The following is a 21,113-nucleotide window of genomic DNA, read 5'->3' on the forward strand; positions in this document are numbered from 1 at the left end:
CTTAAAAAATAGTTAAAAAACTGTAACATTAATATTGACAAAGGATTTACTATTTTTAAAGTATGAAGCAATAATTTTTCACCTCTTATATTTACAAAATTTTACAAATACTCTTAACATGAACATCCATTGTAATTGTTACAACTTTTATATTTTCTGTTTAATTGTTCCTGATGCGACATTGAGGCGCAGTTCTACAACTCACGGCTAACTCTTAACCGAGGTTCAGACTCCAATTCTAGAATTGGAAAGAGATGAAAAATAAGTTAAACCTCGATTAAGAGTTAATCGTGAGTTGTGGAAACTGGGTTTCAGTCGGTTAAGTTATAATACTTCGCCACCGCCATGTTAGTACCTTATGAATAATGATTAAGTGTATAAGTTGCGTAATCACAACGCCATGGTAATTCCTTATTAGAATAATTAATCAGACTGTACTCTTTAACAAAACATATAGTTTTTATATTGCATTTCTGATTTTCTAAAATTCTAGTTTTTTTGTGGGAAACCCTTTAATTATATATTTCGTCGTGTCAAGGACGTTCGAACTTTTCCGAACTAAATCCTGCAAAATGACGTATCTGTTGTAACTAAAAATTACAAGAATTTTTTCATCTTTCTGACACGCTCCTCGATTCTGTAATGGACGCACTTTTTACAAAAAGTCGCGCGACCGCACGCGGGGAACTCCTCTCGCACCCTGTATATTTCGCTGCGATTGAACGCTGGATTTAGTTGGTTTTCCCCTGTTTTTTCCTTTTTGTGTTTTGCCAGGGACAACAACCTACGACCTGTATCACGTCCCCGTATCCCATGTGTCCCGCTATTCTCTAACAAAATATATTTTTTTGAGACACTTAAACGCTTGGAATTCGTAGAAATCGACGTGGCAGTATCTTTGACGCAATCGAATTTTTCACTATTTCGACTATTTTTCCATCAACGATTTAGCACGAATTTAAAAGAGCGTTTAAAAAAAAATAGAAATATGAGACAACTGTTGTGTTTTTGACGTAGTAACGATAGTAACGACGTTACAAAAATTTTTTTTAACAGAGGAAAAGAATTAAAATCCTGTTGTGTGTGTCTCAAATTTCTGTGTTATCTGATATACTCCTGACAATCCTAACTTAGTCTTTTCGACGTGGATGATTGATTGGCACGGCAAAGATACCGCTACTTACCGTTACTTACATTTTAGTTACTTTAGTTTTACCATAAGTTACGTGAGCCTTAAGTCAGTGTGTGACGCCCCGTTTTATGTTGTATGATTTCTTTCTTGAAGTGTGTTTTTCCGTTTTGTGATCTTGTCGTTTCTGTTTCGTTGAGCAAAGAAGAGAGGCAGAAGCTAGCGCGCACACACACACACAATGTGGGTTCAATCTTAACGAAATAAAGCGCTCGGAAACGATATCGTCACCACCATGAATTTTTTTTTTTAATTCAATAATTACCATCGTGCTCTCCGTTCGAGCTGTCTCCGCACCGTTCCTTTCCTGGCTCGCAAAACAACGTACCGCCGTTTCTACAGTTCTTGCATTCGGAGACACTGGATTCGTGAATTCTCCGAGTTTTTGGATTTTTGGATAACTAGATTTTCGGTTGCTTTAGATTCCTGGATTCCCTCAGGTCTTACAAATCCTCGGATTTACGAATCATCGGATTTTAGGTTTCTCGGATCTTCGTATTCTCGAGTATTTGGATTCACGCGGCATTAAATTCTCCAAGTCGCCGGGATTTGGAATTTTTAGATTCACTTTGAGATGCTTTGTTTCAATTGAATCGAATCTTGTTTTATTTACATCCACAAATGCCCTTGCCGTTTGGCCCTTTCGCGTCTCTCCCGAGCTTTTAAAGGTCCACAAAGGGACTTGTTCCTTTGACAATTTAATACGTAAACGATCGCCCGGCTTAATCCGAAGTTTGCGAGCGCGCGAGCGAGGGAAGGAACGAGCGGGCACGGAATCAGGAGGGACAAACAGAGAAAGAAATTATAAACGGGCTAATGGTTCGACGATACCAAATAAGACTGATGAGAAGTGTAAACGCAAGGTGTGTGTCTATCGGTTTGGTTTTAGCCCTGAGCAACTGCTCTGAGAGCGGAGGCGAGCCGGACGCCATGCTGGACATGCACCACCCAGGAACCGGGATCGACTCGCACCATCCACAGTTTCACAACTCCTATGGTAATATGAAATTCATTATAATAGTAATTAATCCTACCCTCGGACTTCACCGGCCCTTCACGCGAACCCGAGATATACATCGCGAACGCGATTCTCGCTCGTGTTCGGCGCTTCTCAAGTCCTCGCGCGTTTCTCGTGTGACACACACTGAGAGGAAAGTGTTTGGGATTTGTGACTATAATTGCATGATAAAATAATTATGATTACGAGCTCCATTTTATAATCATTAATGTAATGTTATATAATGAGCATTTAGTTATTACTGTATATTATATAATAATTACTGTGATTATTGTTACAATTATATTTTTAGTTTTCTATAAGATGACAAAAAAGTTTAGCCACAAAGATTTGTTTTATCGAAATTACTTGGGTAATAATTATTAAGATAAAAAACGATAAACTCTGGACTGTTATAGATATATCTTATTAAACACTAAAAACACATTCTGTATTGAAAGATTTTCAACAGTTGATGAACTGAAAAATGCTATATTGAGTACTCAGAAAAATTTATCTGGATGGAAAGATGCCATCGTTAATGCTTTGATGAAAGCTTCTTAAAAACTTCCATCCGTATCAAAGCTAAGGATTTAAAAGTGCCATTAAAAAAATATTAATTATTATTTTTGATATTTAATAAGATATTAAATATGAACACTCTTTTGAGCATTCAAGAATTTGTTTTTTGTAAATATATGTTGCTTTTTTATATGATAAACATAAAACTTTGCGATCGAGCTTTTGTCACTTTGTATATAAAAAAAATATAAAGATAATAATTGGTACTAAAAAAAAGTAGTTTAACAATAAAGATGGAACCCCCAACCATAAATATTTTACCATGCAAGTATTATAGTCACAAGTACAAACGCTTTCTTTTCAGTGCAATTTCTTTTCACTCGTCCCTCTTTTCTTTTCGGCACCGTGTGCTTGACGCTAAACTTCCATCGACGACAATAAGGCAAACAAGTTTCACTTCCGGACCTCCGCGAATTTCAACGACGAAAAGACCCAAAAAATGCAAAACTTACATCCGTCCACGTTGAAGAATTTATTCTTCCTCCTTCTTCTTTGTATATTATATTATTATTATACAATTAATAAGAAATTATTACATTTTTATTTCTACTATTATCCGTTATTTAAAAGCTCACATTCGTGAACAAAAGGTTCGGGCAAATTAATTTGACTTTGCACTCGCAAGATTTCTTCATATTTTTTCGAGTTCGCGAGGTAAAAAACGGAATAATACAAAGCTCCTTCTCTGGTTCTTTAATAATTCTCAGATACAAATTGGGTCACGAATTTCCGTCATTGGACCGAACGAAATTAATAATGACGGCAGCTGTTCGACATAAGACTTTAAAGAGCTCTCTTGCTCGGCAAAGATTGATAGATTCCATCAATTTGGATGTCGATTCGTGGTTTTTCGAGCATCGCCTTAATAGCGTTACCGTTAAACGTGTTTGCGGGAATACGTTATTTTATATACAAGAGCACCGAGAAGGCGAGAATACTTCAACGATTTCTCACGACGTCACTCAAATCATACAATAATATCGGTGAGAATTTTAGCCATGCTTAAGTTTATTAGTATCTCCACCTCGCGCGAAGTTTTCGCACGGAGATCGTGTATCCACAGCATTAAATTACCTCGCATGTAAAACGTATAAAGCGTATATTTCGCGTGCAATTAAATTAATTATCTATATCCTACTTACATACCGCTGAATAAAATCGCAGGTCCACGATAGTACGACGTTCATCATCCTTCGTTAATTTATCACTTCTATCCTCTCCAAATTTTTCTGCAGCAAGCGTTCCGCGCCGAGGTCGCCATGGGGAAGTACACTGAGATTACGACTTTTCATATTTGTGACTATAATTGCAGGATAAATAATTACGATTAGAAGCTCTATCTTTATAGTTTTTACTGTTCTAATATTCGCTGGAACTGCTGGAAGAAATGTATTTAGTTTTTCTAACATTCATCCAGCTGCTGCCTAATTACTGTATTCTCATTATAAAAGTATTGTGTAGGAAATGGACAAGAACAAGATGATAAGAGTTTTATTCAGTGGCTAAGGTAGTTTTCCTAATAAAAATATGTACAATTTGTAAACTTGTAGTTATTGTCTAGTGAATAGATTATTATTATTATTAGTTAAAATACTACGTAGTCTATTTATTGTCTTGTTTTTGTTCAGTAAATGGGTTAAGATCTTGCGCACCTTTTGTGAGCAGTAATTGCAGGCGAAACATTACGTCTTGGGATCCTAAGTAGTTTTATTTCTTAATTATTAAACAAAGTTAATATAACTGGCCATTAATTGCTCAAAAGTGCATTAAATGTCTACCAAGGATTAGTAATAATTTAATTATATTATATATAGGTATTTATAATTCTTTATATCTAAAGAATGTACGTGTCTCGCTAAAACGACAATAAAACTATAATCATTTTCAGAGAGAACGATCGATAAAACTACAGTCGTTTTTATTACCAACATTTTACAGCAGTAATAACTATAAAAATGAAGCACCTAATAATTATTTTATAATGCATTATAGTCACAAATAGAAAATACATTTTTTTCAGTGTATTTAAATCAAAACGCAAATTACCGATTTTAACTTGTTTTTTTAATTAGACGATCATGCGACACGGGAAAGAACAGACATTCGTTCGAATTCGATCGGCACCCCGAAACAGATGTCTCGATGGGGCCGATGATTAAATGAAGAACGGCTCCTTATCCAGCGCAATCGAATTAATTAATCGGCCCTCGCTTTTACATCGATCTAATCCGTTCCGGTGGATTGTTGAATAATGCGCGATCCTAATCGAAGTCGACGCGCGCTATTTCGATCCTTCGGCAGCGAACAGACGTGAATTTTGAATAAATTTCAGAAGAAGGCGCATCTCGATTACACGGCACTTCGAACCGAATCGACTCTCCAGATTAATCGACGCGACTTCCGATGGATTTTTAAACCGATCCCACCGCGATTGAATTTATAGACGTATCTATCGAGCCGGTTCGATATGCATTTCATGTCTGCGACGTTCCGCTTCGACTAATATTTTTATTCATTCGACTAATCAGAAAGACGTAGAGAGCAATTCGTTCGTTTCCGGAAGTGCACTACGTCGCGAATATAAAAATGACAGGCAGAAAAGAAAATCTGTATGAGTCAACAATCAGCGCACACAGGAAAATTTATGATAAAGTTAAAACATTTCATTTTGTGCTAAATGGTCCACTCAAATTTTTGTATCAATTTAACACGAGATAAGTAATAAGGTTGTCACAAAATTGGAAATCAAAGAAATCAAGATTCAAATAAATGTCAGAGAAATTTAAAATAGTCAAAGAAATCAGAGGCAAAATCGGGGAATTTTGCAAAATTTTCTGGAAACTTAAAATTCTTGGCTTTAAATAAGTTTATTTGTACATCATGTCTAAACAATTTTAGATTACTACCAACTTAACAATTACGTGAAAGAAGTGTCAGTGCACAGCAATATTAATAGTAATTTACATTGTTATGTTAAATTGAGATCTCAATAAAATATTTAATGGTTTCTGAATCAGGAAAAAATATAAACAATTTCAAAATACTATTGAAAATATTAGAGAAAGTCATGAAATTTTGTATGGAACTCAGCAAAATTTACGAAATTTTAGGATCAAAAATTTGTGACAACTACATATGTATATTGTTACAAATTTCGTAATAAATTTAAATAATATGCAATGGAAGCTTATGGTCGTAAGATAACTAAAAAGTAATTAATGATTTAAATGATAACTAAGTTACAGTAGTCTTAAATATAACATATAATGTAACATGTTCATATTAAATTTCATGCAAATCCACGTAAAATTTTATGAAAAGTATTATACAATAATTTCATAAAATTTTATAAAAAGTATTTTAAATTTCATGTAAATTACATGTACACTGTACATAAATATCCTTTTCAGTTACAAATAACATTAAATTTAATATAATGTCATAAAATTAAATTCAACTAGTGTGACTTAAAAATACATTAAATTTCATGATATTTTTAACAGTGTAGAAAGTAATGCAAATGGTGAATTTTATTACTTCCACCATAGTGGATTAAATACATATTAAAGGCTGCTTTATTATGTATAAATATATTTAAATACAATAATAATATAATCATATAATAATCTAACAATAAAATAATAATGTATATTTTGTTAGACAACGTGATAATATCATTGTTAAGTATTTAATAATATTTATTTAAAGTAAAAATTAATGTGTATATACATTTGTATTGAATTTTGTTAATTTTATGTATAGCAGCGTTTAGTATGTATGTACTAATTTAGTGCACGTGACCGAATTTGCTAAAATATTAAAAAATTTGCGTAAAAAACATAACATTAACATAATTATAAGCAAAACTGTGGAAATATATTTTTTCAATAAAATTAATATTTATGAAATTGTATGTAAAGATTGACACGTGTTTTATTTATTTCTTAGAATTTACGTTTTAAAATACACTATTTTGAGTTTATTTCTTCACTTACTCGTAAATTATATCATTTCGACACTTAGAGATGTTGAACATCAATTATTAAATAACATAATTATATCGTATTAAATTAATTAATAGCATTAAAGTAATTATCACCGAATTTACACAATAATTTACGCATCGTTATCTATGTCGGCTCACACAGGTTTTTTTTCTAGCTTGTATGATTTTAAGAGCTCTCTTTGTTATCAGATAAAAATATTTTTAACAATAATGCGCTATGAAATATCCGTCACCATAAAAATATTATAACAATCGCGAAAATTCCGTCTTTTAACTTCTACTTGCCAAGTTCTGCGTTTACGTTTACGATTTCAGTAAAGGACAGACTCGACTGCGAGATTCTCAAGGATTCCCAAGTTCGCAAGCACGAAAAGCTCGCGGCTGAAAGCCGTCGCAAGCTTTATCTTGCGAGGCGCAATGCGAATCAGTTTATATCTGGGGCGCGCTATATATTATATTATTCAGCCGGGAAGGGTCGCGCGCCCAAGTTGAGCTCTCGCCGAAGGGCAAATTAAACGCGGCGAGTCGAACTCGCGATCAGTAAACTTTCGCGAAGCGACAAATCCGCCGCAGCGCTCCGGACTTCGGGCTGATTGGACGCGAGATTCTGCGCGGGGAACTCGAAAATTAAAAAAAAAAAGGGAAAAAGAAAATAAAGGAGAAAAAAAGAAGAGAGAGAGAGAGAGAGAGGGGGGGGGGTGAAGGAGGAAAAGGTGCGGAAAGGATCGATGCGTCGTCATCCTTACGAGTCGCGAACGCGAAATAACGTCGCGAGAGTATCAATCGACGAAGGTAATCTCGCTACTTCGGCGGCTCATTGAAATCCCACGCTAAATTTCAATCTGACGTGTACAAAAGTCGGGTCCTTTCCCTCTCCTGTCACTAACCACCCTGCTTCCCCTCGACCCTCTTCACCCATCTCGATTCAGCGCTTCGAGACTCCGTTATATCGCGGAGACGTATAAGGACTCGAGTTCCAGGCAACGGTCCATTTCCGCGATCCTCATCTTCCCCTTCTCTCCCCGCCCCATCCCCTCCTCCTCCTCCCCCGTTTCGTCTTCCTCCCGTTTTCCTCTACCCCGAGCACACACGACGTCTGGACTAACGTACACATATACGGGGTGTCCCGGACTAGGGGGTTCTCGAACAAACTTGCCGGGAGAATGTCTAAATCTATGTATCAGGTTCTTGTAAATATTTGAACAACGGATTGACATAAAATTACGGATTCCTGGGAGGAATCGAGGAGCGAAAGGAACGCAAAAGAAATCCGGTGCGAATGATTCATGCAGGACGATGTTAAAATTTTACAAAATTTCGTATACATATAATACTAAAACTGAGGTAATATTTTTCGAGATAATAAATTATTTATATTATAGTTTTTTTTTAAATGCTTATAATAACATAAAATTATTAATCCTTCTTGATATCTTTGAGCATCAAGAATTAAATCGATTGTCAATATTTAATATAAAATAAAGTTTTTTTTTTAAACTAAAATACGATTATTTCTCTTAATTGATGTATCTGTACCAAAAGCTTGACTTGAAATTCTTCCGGTTTTGTACATGGCATATATAACTACACTTTTCATATAATGTCATTTTCCTTATTTCATTAGTTAGAAATTCAAAATTATACATTCATGATTTTAAATTTTAACAAATCTTCACTTTGAATTTCTGATTCTTGAATTTTAAAATTATCATTATTATCATTTGGATTTATTTAATTATCATTTTGGATTCTCTTAAAATGGAAGGCTTTGAACAATTTTTAACAAATATTTGACAATTGTTTTTTGTTTAGAATATTCGAGTCGATCAAATATCTTATCGTTCGCAGTAAAAAGATAATTCGGAGACACCATATATGTTTACGCGCGGCCGTTTTCTCTCTCTTCTCTCTCTTTCCTCGTCTCCCTGAAGTCCTTTTAAGGCCCCCTCGCTTCCTCCCGTACGCGGTGCATCCCTAACGTCCGTTTCCCTCGCCAATACTGAACGCCGTGGTATCGGTTTGTATACACACGGATGGGAGGGATACATAGGGCGTACCTAATTAAACTTGGGGAAAGCGACCGGGCACGTTAGACTTTCAGTGCCCGAGAGAAGAGATAGAGTCTTCTTGTACCCTTCCCTTCCTTTCCCGCGACGACCTATTAAAGCCACAGCCTTTAAAGAGGTTTTATTTCGCATACGTCAAACGCACGAATCCTGACATCTTCACGCACTCGCGACGAGATTCTTCAATTTTTCATTCCAGTGGGGTTAATCTGACATGAACGTATTATATGTTAACCCTTTATTATTCTTGTGGAATGTCCAGGAAATTACAAATTCCCTAAATGTATGAATGCTATTTATATTTAAAACAATTGTTTTACAATTTAAATAAAAGTTTTGCATTTATTTTTATTTAAAATATGTACAGAATATATTGTTAAGTTTTATTTAATTTTTTGTAAATAATCAGACAAAGAGAGAGAGAGAGAGAGAGAGAGCGCAATGAAACTTGATATAACGTTGGGGTGTCAGAAACACCCCACGCGACTATATTTACGTTCAAAAACCTACGCGAGTAACGTAGGGTTAATAATAATTATGTACATGTTAATAACAATTACATTATATTTTGCACAATAATAATAATAGCATTAAACTTAAACATGTAATAAATAACATCGTTCGTTGACTAGTTGATGAATACGAGACAGTCTCAGTAAAGTAAGGGATCCTCTTTCTTTTAATGCACCGAGTGTTTTCTTTTTCTTTATACAGCCCTTATTCTCTCTTACCCATCCCCGAAAAAAAGCTCAATTCTTTTTAGATGATTTTTCGTACGCTTCCTTGACGCTCTCGTTCTCGCGGTTCAAGTATTTATTGTCCGGCGACGTTGAAGGGCTTCGACGAGATGAAACAAGGGGGTGACGGCTGAAAGGGTGGGGAGGGCGGGAGGGACGACGGCTACGCGGCTTTTGTTCGGCCGCGGATTGAAATTTAGCGTAGAATTACAATGAGTCGTCGAGGAAGCGGCGAGATTACCTTTCTCAGCTGATGCTACCTTCGACGAGGCTCGCTCGCTCGCTCGCTCGTTCCCTGCCATGTTGTCCGATTTATGCATGAAAGGGCCGGCATCTCGCCGGACGGCAATCGGCCTTTTTCTTCTCCCCCTCGTTTTTCCGCCCCTTATTTCTCCGTCAGCCAGCCGGACCGAGCTTATCCGTTATTAGCTGAGCTTCTGTTATCAGCAGAATTCCTCTCAATAACACGCGGGTGCTCTTTTGTAATTAAAATAGCCTTCGTACACACTTATAAAATTATATTTATCAAAAGAGGCCGCGTTCGCGCGCGCGCGCGAAACATCAGTACCTCCGTTTCCTAGGAAAAATGAGACGCGTATCGACGAAGAATTTTCTTCTCGTGATAACATGAAACCTTTCGATGTTTCGAGAACCATTTCCGAAGTGAGTTCGTAGGGCTGTTAATCGCGGGAATCCGAAACTTGGTTCTCGACTCGCGCAGCAAGTAATTACGTCACAGCCTTGTACCGCGATGGCTTAAAAATCCAAGGTTGCAACGTAATTACGACGCGATTCTGGGAAAATCCGAGGTCGCAATTCGTCGAAGGTACGACGAGCTCCTTCCAGAGTGCGACTATAAATCGTTGAGTGAAGCGGTCTCTAGACGATCAATATTAATGTTTAATTATATTTTTTATAATATTATTGATGCCTCCTCTATTCTATAAAACTTTTAGAGTAAAGTGTCACTATAAAGAATGAAATTTCAATTATAATTGAAAATTAAATCACTTTTTCTGGCTTAATTTTTCTATCTTTAGAGTGAGATTCTACTCGAAAGAATTTAAATAATTCAATATAACTGCATGTCAATATAAATCAAATCGTGCAATAATTTAGGTAATTCTCTTATTAGTTTAACATCTGACTTTGATCTTATCCAACTATCATATTAGTGACATGAATCGATATTTTAATAAAATTTACAAATATAGTCCTTTCGCGTTTTATAAAATATTGTGATAGAATCAATCGATATTTGATTAGAGCAAGCATGCAATAGGATATAATAATAATAATAATAAAACTGGAGACAAATTCTACATTTCTAAACTGAACAGCACTTCTTTAACTGGAATAACTTTTAGAAGTAATAAGCAAAAAGGAATGTACTATATTATGACTAATTTTTTAGAAAATAGATGTGATCAAAAGTAACCTTTCAAATTGTATTGTTCAATTTTGATAACATGGTTTATTTGTTAAAAATGAGCATCGATCATCATAAATTGGCATCTTATTGAGAATAGTACTGACTGATATTTTTCAAGTTATATATACCGATATATTTTTCGAAGAACTTATGACTGACATCATATACTACACAAACCCTCAATATATTGCCTTCAGATGATTAGTAATACTGTGCAATATCAAATATTACTCAATGATATTGGCGATTAATAATGTTGTGCAAATACTGTTCAATGATATTGATCGTCTAGGACCGTTTAAGATCTTATTAGACAGGGCGCTGTACGTTTGATCTGTCACGTAAACCATACATAATATTTGTATTACTTTCTAACATATTTATTTTGCGTTGAATTAACACAACAATTTGGGCGAACCGTTTGGGACATGTTAAATGTATTTTTAACACAGATTTTCTAATTATTGTGTAATATTATTTATCACGAAAAATCTACACCACAAATATTTACATTATGCAAGTTTACATAAATATGAAGTATTTAAGCATTTTTTTATCGTAAAATCTTTACATTATTATATTTTTTAAAACCTGTTTACGATAGAATGAGGTAGATATTTATGTATCTCAGTTTATTTTAAGCATCCCATTCTAAATACGATAGATCGGTCAAAAATTGTTTAAATGTGTTCAATCTCTTACTTGAGAGTCTCTATGGTTCCAACTAGAGTCTTAGATAATCAGAAAAGTCACGTTATTAGTTTTGCATTAAGTACTATAGAAATAATTAAAAATGACCTAGTTTGCAGATTGACTATAAAATCCTCCTATAGGATAATAGAAAAAGTTAAAAAATACTATTCTTATAATATTCTTTTACAATATTTACATAATATTCTTATACCACACACAGAACATAAATAGTATAACATTGCAATAAAATGTCCTAAATTAAACGTAACATCCGTCAGTATAAAATTACCCATTCAGTTATTTATAACATCAATGGGTCAATCTTATATTTGCAATGACCAATCGGTACTCAACATCGATAACGCTTTTCTGATTATATAAGTCTCTATTTGGCACCAACGAATGATTTTTCCAAATTAGAAAACTTCTTTGTTTCGTGCCTCATTGTCAGGTCTCCTTCACTGTCGCAAAATGATTAAAACAAGACGATGGAGGCACTGTCTTCTCTCTCGCCCTTTCGCAATTCCTATCGGCTTTCCTTGGTGGCCCTTCGGGAGCGAGATTTGGCGGCAGTCTTTAAAGCGTGCAGTTTTGGATGGGCAAGGCATTTGCTGCGAGCACGCGGCATTTTCGCGGAGTTAATTATCTCGTTACTAATGAAACTAACTGCGATCCTACTTGGCGCGCTCTTTGATCTAGCGCCCGTTTAAAGATTTTGCCGTCATCCTCTCGGCGCTCTCTCCGTTCTGTTCATCTTGTCAGGCGCACTCCCATCCGCGTAATACACCTTCAACATTAACTCCCGCGCCGCATCGCACGTGCGGATCTACGTGATGCAGAATCAAGAATTCGCGAAGAATTATTTGCCTGCAGCGATAAACGGCAGACGAGACGATCTCTCGAGGAGAATTACGCAACTTTGTCGCGATATTCATTATCTTTTCACTGCTTCTTTTAGAAAATTCAAAGAAGTCAGAAGGATCTTTTTTCAGCAATCAATTCTAGAAAGTGTGTGGAAATAGATATATTTGACAGAAATTCATAATTGATGTTTTGTGAATTTTGATAAATTTATATTCTTGTTTGACATGGTATAAGTTCAAAATTTAAATAGAGATAAAAAATAGTTTTTAAAACTAAATATTACTTGAAAAAGTATCATTTACAATTTAAGAAGTACTTTCTAATATGGTATCAAAATTATGTAGAGATGAGTCAATAAGTAATTTCAATATATATCACCTTAATTTTTGAGAGCAAAATTGAGATTACTTATTGACTCACCTAACGTACTTTATTTGGAAAGTTATGAATTATTTATAATTTCGTATCTATACTTTCTCAGAATTCATCATAAATTCTTTTGATCACTTCTCGCCCTACCTAAATAAAAATTAAGCAAAAAAAAAAAAATATCGCAGCCTGAACGTTATCTCGCAATTAGAAGTTGAACGATACGTGGTCGACATCCGTAAAGGGTTCTCGTGGGAAAACCGAGGGATGCTCGGAGAAAAGTTTCGAACGCGAAAACCGCGTCTTGCCTAATTTTTCGATAACGAAGTGTTTTGTGTTCTCACTCGTACGGGGGTTGGAAATCGAAAGTGGCGGTTCGACTTGATGGTGCGAGGCGCTTGTCGTCGCTTTAAAATCAGTTCTGAAAGTCGTTAATGCCTTCAAACGGTCTCCCGTGTTTCTGGAGGGTTTTCTTATCGAACGGAGGGGCGATTGGCTCGCGCGGGACGATCGGAAACTGTTAAGATACAGTACTATCGGATAAGAAACAGTATATCGGATAAGATAGTATATCGGAAAAAGGCAACGCACTTAATTTTTTCACTTGTAATTCCTTCGTCGTCCTCAATAACTTGCAGTTATTCTTCAACTGTAATGTTTTTTTTTATGTATTATTAATAAATATGATTTTTTGTGCATTAGAAATAAAGATTATTATGATTTTATATTATAAAATGGAAAGGAAAAACCTAGACATTGAAGACCATTTAACAATAACAGTCAATATTACAAATACAAACATGTCATAGTAAAAATCAGTTTTGTACTTGTATTGAAACGAAATCTTGTTAAAATTTTTGTGTGTTAAATTTCCAATGTTCGAGTATTAATTTAATATTTTGGATTAAATTGAAATTAAACATTTCGTATTGTTAAAATAATAATTTATGATTAAGTAAAAAAAAGTAAAAGTAATGTAGACTTAAAACGTAGATTGTGTAAGATAAATTAATAAAATGTACATGTTTTTTGAATATAAAGTGTAAAAGTTAATTTTACTGAAGAAATATTCCCTCACAATTTATTTCTCAGTTGTGCCAAAATGTAACATTTTTTGTTTGAATTAATTTTTTATTAACTTTTTTTACATATTACTTTCTAACATATTCATGTCACATTGAATTAATGTAAAAATTTGAATGAACCATTAGGATCGTTTTTTAATACTTAAAATGTGTCAAATTTGACACAAAATTTTTCAATGTAATATTATTGTACTTTTATCAAAAAAATCCGCAACGGAAATGTTATATGATATTATACAAGTTCACAAGTAAACAACTAGTTTTCAGACACTTTTAACCGGGTAAAACCTTCGGTTTTTTAATCGGGAAAGTTGAACCGCAATGTTTTTAGTAGCTAATGTATCATCGTTTAAATATCCGAAAGAAAAAGTCGAGTCACCCCCCGTGGTATTGCGAGACACCTCGTAATCGTGGGATGTTTCTGTTAAGCTGAACCGCGGAAGCCAGGAAATCGGAGGCATTAGTTTATCGGTGACGTGCCCGGGAATGCATTCCTGGCGCCCATCCATTCTCGTCGATTTTCTTCGGCGTCGCGTGTATCTAATGCGAGGAACAAACGTCGCCGACGAGATACGAGCGATTTTTCATTTTCGCGCCCCACTAAATAAATGCGCTGGAAGCTCTTGAGAGGAGAGGGGAAAAGAAAAGGGCAGAGCAAAGAGGGGCGAGGGAGGGAGGGAGGGAGAGAGAGAGAGAGAGAGAGAGAGAAAAGAAAAGAGAGAAGTGATTGTCGAGCGTCCTGTAACGTTCGTAAATTTACTAGGTAAATTTAGTGACCAATTTATGGGACGCGAAAGGACGAGAGTTATGAAACTCTTGTAGGAGGCTTTTAAAGAAAATTAATTTGCATGAAAACGCGCTCAAGCACATTTTATATTAATAATAATAATGATAATAATAACTTTACTGAAGTGTAAAATACGAGAAATTTTTTTACATATATACGGACAATATAATGGAGAACTGCACCTCAAAAAAGAAGAGACATCAGTAATAACATTAGCTTATAAGCGTTGATGCATTTAATACAAAATTTATTATAATATACTTAATATTTTGGTATACTTTATCAAAAAGAACGAATCTTATCACACAATTACTAATAAATTACCACACCGTAATTTCATCATGAATAATTATAGTATCTGTTTATTTTAACCCAACATTAAAAAATATTTAACATAAAGAACTTGGCGCTATTACGTTAATATTTCTCAAGTAACTTACAATGTCACAGTGTCAAATTGATAATACATACAATAATATAATTACTAATAAATCACCGTCTCACTGTAATTTTAAAGTAAGTAATTATCACATTGAATCTGACAGCAAATTTACATCTCTCTAGGTCATGTATCTCTCGCTAGCTAAATTTTAAGATATACTCCAGAAAACCATTCTTGCCATGTCAGAAAGTCGAACATACAATTTTATGTATATTTTCGACAGCGTTTCCTGATTGTGTTGCAATGAATGACGCGCCATTGCTGACGAACACGTTTTTTTTCTGTTCCAATCACGGAAGTCACTTATCGTTATTTTGTCGCGAATGAATCGACGACGCTGAGTGACCCGAATGCTAAAATAAACGGACCAATAGTCGGTCCGTTCCTCTCCTAGGTGAGATATATCAGACGTCAATCAAAATCGTTTAATGCCTTGCGATCGGAACCACGAGCGAGTCGTGCCGATGTGGGGACCTTTTCCAACCGCGTTTGATTCAAGCGAAGTCAATAAGTTGACACCGAGCTGAATGTGAAATTGTGAACGAGTTAGTTACTGTTCGTCATTCTTTCTCGTAAAATGGCAAGTGTAAGAGAGAGATAGAAAGAGAGAGGGAGGGAAAGGGAGAGAGAGAGAGAGCGAGAGAGAGAAAAGGAGGGAGATCTCAAGAATGTTGCGTCCACCAGATTAACTGTCTTTACGCGTACAATCTTTTTTTTTTAACTCGATAAGATATTAAAGAGATTATATTATAGTTAAATACGTATATACGTGTAAACAAATACGAGTTCTAAAAGAGTTTCTGAAAGCAGTAAGAACGCATGCAAGTTTAGGTATTCAAAGAAAGTGACAAAGTTAAAAGCAAGCTACGTGTATTAAAAACTATGTGCAAAAATAACAAGAGAGATTTTTTAAATTTGAAAATTCCATACGCCAAGAAAGACCGTTGCAAAATAAAGATTTTTACATTTACATCATAGATTCGATTACATTTTGGAACGATCATATTTTGAATTAAAAGAAACACATAGGACGATCACATTTTAGATTAAAGAATTTTTGGATTAAAAGAAATACGCGCGTACGAATTTATAGATAAAGATAATAACAATTTTTGAATTTATCTTTACACAAATCTGCACTGAAAAGAACTTTCTCCTCTCTAGTAACCTAATAAATAACCAAATTTTGATTAGAGCATAATTTTTTAATAAATAAAAAAATTTGTATTAGTCACATATCAACAAAATAAATGGTTATATAATACATACTAAATATTCAGTTATTCTAAACAACTTTTGATTAAAACAATTTTAATTATACAATTTTTAATATTCTGACCAAATTGTTCTATAATCAAAATTTAATTAGAAAGACCATATTTTTATTAGGAAAATACAATTTTTAAATAAAAAAGACAGTTTTTATTAGACAAAGTCACTTTCAACAAAATAAATAGTTATAATATCAAAAAACATTTCTTCCACGAACGCAAGAATGCGTGTTCTCTTAATCAGCATTCTTGAATGACACCTTTAAACTCACGTTTTTGCGTCTCCTTCAATCTGTGCTCTTCTAGCACGCTGATAAAATTGTATGTGTAAAGGATCGCCACTGTTTCGCGGAAAATAAGAAGTCGATTAAATAATTCTCGTCGTCAGTCAAGTAAAAAAACGCGGCGAATCGCAGCCCGTGGATCGATCGACGATACAAATCGAAGTCAATGAATTCGAAGAGCGAATTCTCGAGAGAGCGATCGATCGCGATTCTTGCTCGGTGTTAACACAGTCCTCGAATTCGAAAGAATAGAGTGGAGGAGGGAACGTTGAGGGAGATCGAGAGAATAGTGAATTATTTTTGACCTCTCCGTTACACGAATTCCACGCGCTCGGAAAATCTCGCGAATACATCGCCTTCATATTAGCTTTGTTTACATGGCGGAAGGTAATTAGTCGAGAATCGACGATTTTTCGCGAGCGCCGCGCTCGCGGAAAATGGAATTTCAATGATTGCCGACAAAGTCAATCAAGCACAGAATGTAATTATTGCTGAAATAAAAAAAAAAGAGCGTGGGGAGGGATGAAAAAGTAGTACGCATCGAAAATCGCGCGTGTTATTGCAAACTGCGCCCATTTTGTTAAACAAATTAAACGATTTAATGACGTATGCGCACACGGGCGCGTTGTTGCCATTTTAGTTTAACTCGACGTGCTTGTTAATAATAAAAATTAATCCGAAACAATCGATAAAAATTGCATATGTTTTTAATGTCGCCTCAATATTGTATTTTAAATGAAACGAAATTACGTGATAATTAATATCGATATTATACAGGCAATTCAGATGGCTCGTTAAGTAATAAATGTACCAAATAAAAGTCCAACTGCAGGATCTTCACGCAGGAAATATCGCGTGCACTTGCTTTTCAAGAGAGATGCCAAAGATTAGCGCGTTAAGTTTCCAATTATCTTTACACGTATCTTCCCTTTGTTCCACAAAACGACATAGCTTCATAGAAAAAAGATTACCACGAGTGGCCGTCTTTAGAATTTTCCGACAAAATTGCCTTCTCTCCCCCGGAGAAATGAAACATGTCGAGAAACGGGAAGCACCGCTGGACTCTCGAAGTGGCTTGTTCGCGAAATAAAGTCGCGGTATCAGGGGTTAAGCGAGTAGATAGAGAACGGGAAGAGCAAAAGATACAGAGAGGGTGTGAGAGAAAAGGAATGAGAGAGAAAGAGAGGAAAACTGCGACCGAGAGATGGAACAGTAAGAGTGAGATTCACCACCCTCGCTCGTCCTTGCAGGCGCTGTCACAACTTCCCCCCCCCCCTCTCTCTCTCTCTCTCTCTCTCTCTCTCGTCTCTCACTATATAGTTTAGCCGAACCCCGTGGCCAATGGCGGTACGCAGCTGAGCCATTATTGGAAACTCGTTACATGCACGGTGCCACCAGCGCCGCCGTTACAAAGGCGCTGGCCCCCGGTGGCTGGCCGTGTTACACGAGTACCCGAGAAGAAGCGAGAGAGGAGCCCGTGCGACTACGTCGTCGCCGTCGCCGTTAGATTGCAGGCTCGACGTTATAATGCGCTGCCGACTGACGTGACGCAGTACATTGCACCGTATATCGTGAAGAGGAAGAAGAGGGAGGGAAGGCTGTCTTCGCTACGCTTGGGCGCCGAATTTCTCGTTCACCCACTACTCGCCCACCCAAAGTTAAACGTCTCGTTTCCGCCTGCACCGCGCGATTTCTCCCCTTCCGGGAGAGATGCTCGCGTTCCGAATTATCGTCATCTATACCCCGTAATTTACATGTAAATATCAGACGTGGGAAGGAAAAATCCTGGGATACTCTTGCGCGCGCTCGGCTCCCCTTGAATCTTTGGAATTTTAGATTTTCGCAGTCCTCGAGTCCTTGAGACTCTAAAATTTCTCCGAGTAGGCGAAGCGTTGGTGTATTTGAGTAGGCGAAGCGCCCCGGCTTCTTGAAGATTCTCGTGTACCTGCCGAATCTTTGAACCTGAAAATATTTTTGGAACCCCTCAGGCTTTTAAATGCCCCAATTTTGTCATTCGTGTAAGTTCTCGAGATTCCAGATTCTTCAGAAATTTAAATTCTGAAACATTACATCCGGATCTTGTCTTATCATCAAAGACGCGCGATCATCGTGATCTTCAAGTTTTACGAACTCGGAATTTTTGCCCAATTTCAAAAAAATCTACATGGAAAGAGGGGTTTAAAATATCTAAAATTAGCTAAATAGGCAGCTCTAAAAATAATTGTGTTGAACTATTAAAATAAAATTTTGTACATTTTTGTAAAGTTAATGCTTATAATTATCTAACTATATCTTACATTATTATCTCATGTTACTTGTTCACTTACTCATAAATTATTTTGACATTAAAAAATGTATCAATTTAACACAAAATAATCAAATAATACAATCACATTATATTAATTTAATATTCGGATATGTTAAAAATTCAATACAAAATTTTAACAAGACTTGTTAAAGGAGTGGACCGTTTCTAACATAAATGCAAAATGTTTTTTACTGTGTGTATAAAAAAGAATAATTTTATTTACAAGTTATGACTTTATACGCGTGTGTCTAAATTTAATAATAGGTCCCAAAGTTACTCACTGTAATTTTTGTAATTTTACATGTAATTTATAGTGAATAACATTTTAGCAATCATCTCTTACATAATTATTTTGGTGATTCAAACAAAATTATTTTCAGAACTGTTTCAGAACAAAATTTTTAAATACTTCAACAAAACCGTTCTTTCTGTGCGTACATTCTGGAATATTGCGACTTTGATATATTTGGTATATATTTTTTCGACATTACCTCGACCCGCACAAAAATTCCGTTAAATCCTTATCTTGTATACCGCTCGTTACATGGCGTGATGAATCACTTATGCTAATCCGGAGAATAAACGGACCAATTTCGGGGTCTAGTTCCTTACGAAGCATTAAGTCTCGCACGAGCGTGTCACTCGGTCACGCGATGACGGCCTCATGAATCATCGGTGGTATCCCTCTAACCTCCCCTCCTCCCCCCCTCCCCACGGTCACCCTCCGCGGTCTTAGGGGGCGGAAGAGGTTGTGCAACCCGAGCGAACGTGATGCGCGTTTCATATCGACGAAATCCGAGCTATCGACGAGAGAGGGGGGAGACACGGGGGGTTGCGTATCGCGTGTCCTGGATCATCGGCGATCCTGGCCGATCCTGGTACGTAGGATACGTATGCGCGTCTCGCCTTTGGTCCGCTCGAAGCCGTATTCGCGCTGATTGCCGTTCGGTGATCCGCGATTAATTTATTGCGTAAACGCGCGAAACCAGACCGGGCCGTTAATTCCTATCTATTAATTGCCTCATGGTCGCGGTATCGCAAAATGCAGGAAAGATATACGTCATTCAGGAAGAATTGTATCACAGTTCATATAATAAAAGATTCTAAATAATATCATAGATGGTTTGTATATCTTTGATCTGATTTAGATTCAGATTACAAAATTGCAAAAAACTTCAACTGGAGTTAATTAAAGAATTTGGTTATTCTAATGCAGACATATATGGACATTATTTTAATAGATAATTTACAATTTTTTTAGGTTCTTCATTAACCCCTTTATAGAACGAGAAAATCACTATAATGGCGCTGAAACACGTTCTGGGGCAAGGAATACAATGAAATGATGAATTATAACAAATCTTATTCAAGGAAAAGAGATTTGTAAGATTTATAAGATGGTCCGCCGTCCTCTAAAAGTTAGATTATAACTTTTGAATTAGCGACAATTTTAATTAATAGTGTTTTACTAAGTTATACTTTCTCTCTCAGTTATTTACTGTGCAGTTGGGTAATTGCATTCTTCTAAGAAAGACTTAATTTTTTTGGAACGTTTAGTTACTCGCACGCGCTTTTCTTATACAGCTACACTTTCATCTTACCGATCTTTCGGGATATTTTCTCAGACATGTCGCGAACTCTTTTTCGCAATGTATCCTGATCCGCGGAAGAGGGTAGAGTATTGTTTCAGGCTCTCCGTACGTATATAACGTACCCTTGTCGTATATTTTTATTAGGAGTTATTCTTCTTTTTTTTTTTCCTTCGCAAGTGCCTTGCATCGATTCCTCTTTGAATTTTCTGCTTCTTCTCTCTTTCTAGCTCGGGGGGATCGACGTAACGATCCACTTATGGAAAATGCCACGGTAAAGGAAGAAAGGCTCTTGTCGCTCACTCGGACATCATCCCCCGCAACTCCTTTCTGCACTCCTTCCTCTGCCTCTCTTCTTCATCTCCCACCCTGTGTCTTCGACCTGCTTATTCCTCGTCCATTCGCTATTCTG

At 35.9% G+C, this 21,113-nt stretch overlaps 1 protein-coding gene across 1 annotated transcript in view; it reads left to right on the top strand.

Moving 5' to 3' along the window:
* Nucleotides 1–21,113, top strand: part of LOC108771899 (hepatocyte nuclear factor 6) — a 107,157-nt gene that overhangs the window by 18,890 nt on the left and 67,154 nt on the right. Inside the window, exon 4 of the mRNA XM_018537306.1 lies at nucleotides 2,079–2,186. Within this exon, the coding sequence (XP_018392808.1) occupies nucleotides 2,079–2,186 (108 nt within the window). The remainder of the gene's footprint in view (nucleotides 1–2,078; nucleotides 2,187–21,113) is intronic.

Source organism: Cyphomyrmex costatus, unplaced genomic scaffold, assembly GCF_001594065.2.
Source record: "Cyphomyrmex costatus isolate MS0001 unplaced genomic scaffold, Ccosl1.0 scaffold17, whole genome shotgun sequence".
Classification (NCBI taxonomy): Eukaryota; Metazoa; Arthropoda; class Insecta; order Hymenoptera; family Formicidae; genus Cyphomyrmex; species Cyphomyrmex costatus.